Genomic DNA, 5,419 nt, shown 5'->3' on the forward strand with positions numbered 1-5,419 from the left:
GGGGGGGTAGCGGTGTGGCCTCCCGGCCAGCCATGTGCATCCGGCCGCGGAGTGTGGAGGTATTTCCGCCGGCGGGGCCGTCGCCACCCGTCCTGGGGAGCTTTCTCTTTTGTTGTCTTGTAGTTTTTGCTCTAATTCTCTTGACTTCAATCATTCACAATGGGTCGCATGTACACTCCCGGGTATGTTCAGGCTCTCTCTCTCTCTCTCTCCCCCCCTCCCCCATTGCCTCCTTTCTATGTCCACCTACGCGACCCCCCCCCACCACCTCCCCTACTCTCCCCTCCCTCTCCTGCCACCACGATGTGGTCTCCAAAAACCCAACCCCGCAGAATGTCTGCGTGTAAGGTGTGGGCGCCTCCCCCTCGTAGGGGAGGGCGTCCCGTCGGCGAGCGCGTCTTTCTCTTTCTCTCTCGTTCTGCCTCTTCACCATTGAGGAGGAGTCCGAGGGGGCGCGTCTGTCGATGGGCCGTGCATTTCCGCCTCACCAAGCAACAGTGCCCCCTGAGGCCGAGCGGCTCGCCCTCTCTCTCTCCCCCCCCCTTTTGGCCGGTGATACGGCTCCCCCCCCCCAAAAGAGAGAGAGAGGGCCCTTGCTCGATGGGCTGCGTCACTTTGCGCGTGAGCCTTCCCCCTCCTCCCGATGTCCCCCCTTCCCCTCTGGGTGCCTGGGTGCGCTCCGCCTTCTTCCCCCCTGCTCGGGGAGGAGGCGGGGCTGTCTCTCCTCAGGCACACAACAGCGGCAAGGGTGGGGCCCGGGGCCGGAGCGCGGCGGAAGGTGACCGCGTGGGTGTTTCGCGGATCCACCTCAGTTCTGGGGCCAGTTGTCTGTTTACACTCATTCCTTCCTGCCGGTCCTTGTGGTGCTTGGCCAGACTGTCTCTCTCCGGTGTCATGGGGAAGGGGGGGGGGCTCGGGGGCGCGCGGCTATCAGCTCGTGTGTGTGTGTGTGTGTGGAAGGTCTTCCTCTTCGCTGGCAGCTCCACACCTCGCGTGTGCGCGTGCAGGTGTCCTCTTGCCGCGACCAAGCAGCGGCTGTGCCCCCCCCCTATTCCCCCTTGATCCTGTGTGCTCGCCCTGTTGCATCGTATGTCGCGGCGCCCCGCGGCTGCTCCCAGGTCTCTTTTGTTCCTGGAGCGGCGGGGGGCTCCTTCTTCTCGCACGACTTGCACTGGGGGCCGGAGTCCACTCGGTCGTTGGGGGAGGGGGCGTAGTGTGGTGCATGCCGGTGTTTGTGTGTGGCCATGCTTGCGCGCATGGGGCAGCCGGTCAAGCCGACTCCTCCTAGCACACACGCCCGCGTGCGCGCGCTTGCGTGCTCTCCCTCCTCCTCCCTCCGTCGCCGCGCGCGCGCGCGCGCCACCCAGGAGTGCCCCCATATGCTGACTGTGTTCCTCCCCCCCCCCCTCTCTCTCTCTCTCTGCTCCCCCCCGTCCTTCGCAGTAAGGGCAAGGCTCGCTCCTCCCTCCCCTACAGCCGCGCCGCCCCCTCTTGGGTCCCGGTCTCCTCCGACAAGGTTGTCGAGCTGATCTGCCACCACGCCCGCCGTGGTATGCCCCCTTCCCAGATTGGCTCCCTCCTGCGTGATGCCCACGGTGTCCCCAAGATCCAGTCCATCACCGGTAACAAGATCGTCCGTATCCTGAAGGCCAACGGCCTCGCCCCCGAGATCCCTGAGGACCTGTACCAGCTCGTCAAGAAGGCCGTCTCCATCCGCAAGCACCTCGAGCGCTTCCGCAAGGACAAGGATGCCAAGTTCCGCCTGATTCTCGTCGAGTCCCGCATCCACCGCCTGGCCCGCTACTACCGCACCGCCGGCACCATCCCCCCCAACTGGAAGTACGAGTCCTCCACCGCTTCCGCCATGGTTGCCTAAGCGCGCGCGCGCCCACTCCATCGCGTGTGTGCGTGTGCTTCCCCCCCCCATCTCGCGCCCCCTCCCTCGGGCGGCCCCGGCCGCGCCTGTGCATGCGCGCCTCTCCTCTCCTCTTCGCGCCCCCTGACGGCGCGGCGAGGGGAGAGAGGTGTGACTGGCGGTCGCCGTCCGAGGGGCTCGGGCGAGGCCTCGTCTCTCTCTCTCTCTCTCTTGTCCCCCGCCCTCAGATAGCGAGAGAGACAAGAAGAGGCCGCTCGAGCGCGCGCGCGCACGGGAAAGCGAAGCACAAGCAGGCCGCGAGAGGCTGTACATTCTCTCGCTGCCAATATACATGTTTACCCTTCCTCCCTTCCCTCTCCTCCAGGGGAGGGATGGGGCCAGGGGGATGTATTCACCATTCTGCTGTTTTTTCTCTGTGCCGGTGGGGGGTATGCGCATATACAAGAGAGGCCGTCCCTGGGGTCTTCGGGGTCTCTGGGAAAGGGGAGGGGGGTTGTGCGGTCAAAATGCCTGTGGGTACCTAAGGCCGCGTGCTGAGGGCCGCGCACCCCTCCCCAGGGGTTCGAGGTATGCACCGAGCGCGTGGACCAACACCGGGAGTAAGCCTCCCGGCTGGCGGCTGCTCACGCACATGGCGCGCCTCGGTGTGCGGGCCCCTCTGACAAAGATGATACAGACAATGGACGGACTCCCTGTCGGAGGAGATTCTCCCCCGCCGTTCGCGTTGTGCCCTGTCTCGCGGGGGCGGTTGCTCTCTCACATTCGCCCCTCCCCCCCCCGGGCCCCGACACACGCGGCCCCGTGGAGAGGTACAGGGTTAGGTTTGAGGAATATCGGCGCGGGTGCAGGCCCAAGTATCAGAATGTCCCGAATAATCACGCGCAAAGAGGGCTGACACCGGTACTCCAGAACGGCCATCTGGATACCGCAGAGCGATCTGCCCCCGCCAGGGGGGTGGCACGGGCTCGCCAGCTGGGACGTCTGTGCCGGCCTTCCTCGGGGACGCATGCCGTTCGTAAGGCCCCCGGCGAAGGGACAGAGAGAGACACACAGAGCGGAGCGTGGCGCGGCACCGAAGCACATCGAGCAGCACACAGGATCTCAAGGGAGGGGTGTTGGTGTATTGCCTTGGGGTAGGGCGCACGCCGGCTGCGCACGCATGCGCGTGTCAATAGACAGCGCCATCTGTGGCACACATCCATACAAGGGGCAGTTACGGTCGTCAGCAGAGGATCGTTCGGTGAGTGTCCAGTCGGGCATGCCCCTTCCGGGGAAGCAGAGGCAGCATGTCCCCGTGTCTTGCCCGCGGGCAGCAACGCACCATCACCGCCGTCATTGTAGTCATCAAAGTCGTCGGCACCATCCTCAAAGTCTCCGTAGTCCTCGACATAGTCGTTGTCTTCGTCATCGTCATCCTCCTCCTCTTCAACAATCGGGTCGCCATTCTCGTCGACTTCCTCCTCTTCGGAGCCGACGTCCAAGTCTAGGGAGGCCGGGGGAAGGGTGGCTGGCGCGTGAGTGGTCGGCGGCCAAGGGGTCCTGCGTGCGTGCGTGCGTGCGTGCGCGTGCGTGCGCGTGCATGCGCGTATGTGCCAAAGCGTACCGTCCAGATTGGCACCGCTGCGCTCCATCTCGGTCAGCTCGCCGAGGCGAGCCATCTGCTCCTGCTGACGCGCGGCAATCCGAGCGCGGATGAGGGCTGCCCGCTCGGCCTGAGCGCGTGCCCGGTGGGCGCCGCGTGCGTGCGCGATGCGCAGCTCCTCCGGCAGGGTCCACGGCGCGGTGCGAATCGAATGCAGCCGATCATATGCGGCCGACGGGTCCAGCTCGAAACGGTCCAGGTACATCTCGATCTTGCGCTCGGGTGGTAGCTCGGACGTCTGTGAGGCAAAAGAAAAGCCGGACCCCTGGGCCGATTTGGCGGATCGCTCGGCCGCCACCTCGGCCGTCAGCGAGGACAGGTGGTACGGCGAGTAGCGCATGTTAATGCGGATAAACTGCGCATGACGCAGGATGCCCGGCAGGGGGACGCCGGCCCCGGTGTCCGACAAGCACTCCGGGTCCTGGGGCAGGGGCATGTTCGGCATCGGCTGTGTGGCGCCGGTGTCAGCCGTGATGGCGGTGGGTGGGTGGCCGCACTGTCAGCAGGGCGCCGGCAGGGCAGGAGCGGGGGCTGGGGCCGGGGAGGGCACGGGACAGCGAGCACGCACAGGAAAGGCCAACGGGGGGGGCTCAACGACGGTGGCCTTCCGTGGCACGTAGGCATTCTTCTTCGGGGGCATTGTGAGTGGCGATAGCGCGGTCGCCTGCGGGCATCCGACGGGGCTGGGCCTGGGAGTAAAGGAGGGAGAAAAGGCGGAAAGGGGAGAGGGGGAAGAGGGCAAGCGGAGAAGGGGGGGGGGGGATGTTTGGGGCCACACTGGCGGCTCGTGCTTGGGGATCTAGGTCTCTTGGCAGGCCGGTGGCCGTCTTTGAGTCTTAGCCTACTGCACATTGGTGAAGGGACGTGGCCCCCGCGCCCCACCCCACAGGAGTGAGGCTGCAACGACGAGCCATGGAGATCCCGGAGCGGCGGGCGGCCTCTTCCTCCGTTGGTACATCGGATGCCAATGGACGTGTTCGGTGTGTCCGCCGCCCGGGGCAGGCGTGTGACGTCCCAGGCCTGAGCAAGATGCACATGGCCCAAGTGAGGAAGGAGCCCCCACCGGTCGGCTGGACCCTTCGGTGCACGCGTGTGTATGTCTCTCTCTCTCTCTCTCTCTCTCTCTCTCTCTCTCTCTCTCTCTCTCTCTCTCTCTCTCGCTCTGGCACTCTTGGTGTCTCCGTCATTGCCTGTTTGGCCCTCTCGCTGTGTGTGTATGTTAGTGAGCCTTTGTGCGAAGATGCACACGCCAGGAGGAGGAGGCGCCCCAGTGTTCGGGATCAAATGCTGAATTTATTGTGACCTACGACCCTCCAGCCGCGACTTGCGATCAGCGTCGCGCCATCTCCCGAAGAGGATGCAGGCAAGGGAGGCTGGCGCCGAGACAGCACGGCTCAGAACTCCTCCCCTCCCCTCCCGTCATCTCCTCCTCCCCCCCCCCCCCCTGCCCCCTTTCTTTCGGCATGTCTTCCACTGGCTCCCTGCCCGGCACGACCCCCGGCGATATTCGTGTGGTCGACGTCACTCCGATCTCCCCTGAGAGCGCCAACGCCATCCTGCACAAGTACGCCAACATCGCCTCCCTCCTCTGGCGATAGTTGCAGTCGACAGTCCTCCCCACCTCCCTATTCGCCATGCGGCCTCGTGCGGCACTTGCATGCTCCTTTCCCCTTCTTTCCTCACCCGGTCCATGTTTTGCCCCCTTCCTCCCCCCTGGGAGCGCCCCGCACCCTCGCCTCCTTGAGTCTCGCCTGCCTGACCTCCTCCCCCCTCCCCCCCCCCCCCCCCCCCCCCCCCCCCGCCCTGCCTGCCCGCCCGGGCCTCTGTGCAACCCGGATCTCGGTGCTCAGGTTCCTGTCCCATGATGCCCCTCTGCGCAATGTCCCGCAGGACATCCGTTC

At 65.6% G+C, this 5,419-nt stretch overlaps 2 protein-coding genes across 2 annotated transcripts; one reads left to right on the forward strand and one right to left on the reverse strand.

The window, feature by feature from the left end:
* The first annotated feature begins 96 nt into the window (after window positions 1–96).
* H696_03924 (40S ribosomal protein S13) lies at window positions 97–2,273 on the forward strand. Its single transcript, XM_009497792.1, has 2 exons — window positions 97–182; window positions 1,444–2,273. The coding sequence occupies exons 1-2, from the start codon at window positions 160–162 to the stop codon at window positions 1,874–1,876; spliced, it is 456 nt and encodes a 151-aa protein (XP_009496067.1). The 5' UTR covers window positions 97–159; the 3' UTR covers window positions 1,877–2,273.
* A 704-nt stretch (window positions 2,274–2,977) lies between these two features.
* Window positions 2,978–4,300, reverse strand: H696_03925 (hypothetical protein). The gene is made up of 4 exons (XM_009497793.1): window positions 4,087–4,300; window positions 3,480–3,966; window positions 3,198–3,359; window positions 2,978–3,061 (listed from the first exon to the last, which is right to left on the reverse strand). Exons 1-4 carry the CDS (start codon window positions 4,156–4,158, stop codon window positions 3,045–3,047), a joined length of 738 nt encoding a protein of 245 aa, XP_009496068.1. The 5' UTR covers window positions 4,159–4,300; the 3' UTR covers window positions 2,978–3,044.
* Window positions 4,301–5,419: the final 1,119 nt, after the last annotated feature.

Source organism: Fonticula alba (assembly GCF_000388065.1).
Source record: "Fonticula alba strain ATCC 38817 unplaced genomic scaffold supercont2.6, whole genome shotgun sequence".
NCBI classification, from domain to species: Eukaryota; order Rotosphaerida; family Fonticulaceae; genus Fonticula; species Fonticula alba.

What these genes read in the sequence shown, in the direction of transcription:
- H696_03924 (XM_009497792.1), top strand. Translation starts at nt 160, where the DNA reads ATGGGTCGCATGTACACTCCCGG. An exon ending in GGTCGCATGTACACTCCCGG is followed by an intron (nt 183 to 1,443) that starts GTATGTTCAGGC and finishes CGTCCTTCGCAG; the next exon opens with TAAGGGCAAGGCTCGCTCCT.
- H696_03925 (XM_009497793.1), bottom strand. Translation starts at nt 4,158, where the DNA reads ATGCCCCCGAAGAAGAATGCCTACGTGCCACGGAAGGCCACCGTCGTT. An exon ending in CCCCCCCGTTGGCCTTTCCT is followed by an intron (nt 3,967 to 4,086) that starts GTGCGTGCTCGC and finishes GGCGCCACACAG; the next exon opens with CCGATGCCGAACATGCCCCT. An exon ending in CAGCGGTGCCAATCTGGACG is followed by an intron (nt 3,360 to 3,479) that starts GTACGCTTTGGC and finishes CGGCCTCCCTAG; the next exon opens with ACTTGGACGTCGGCTCCGAA.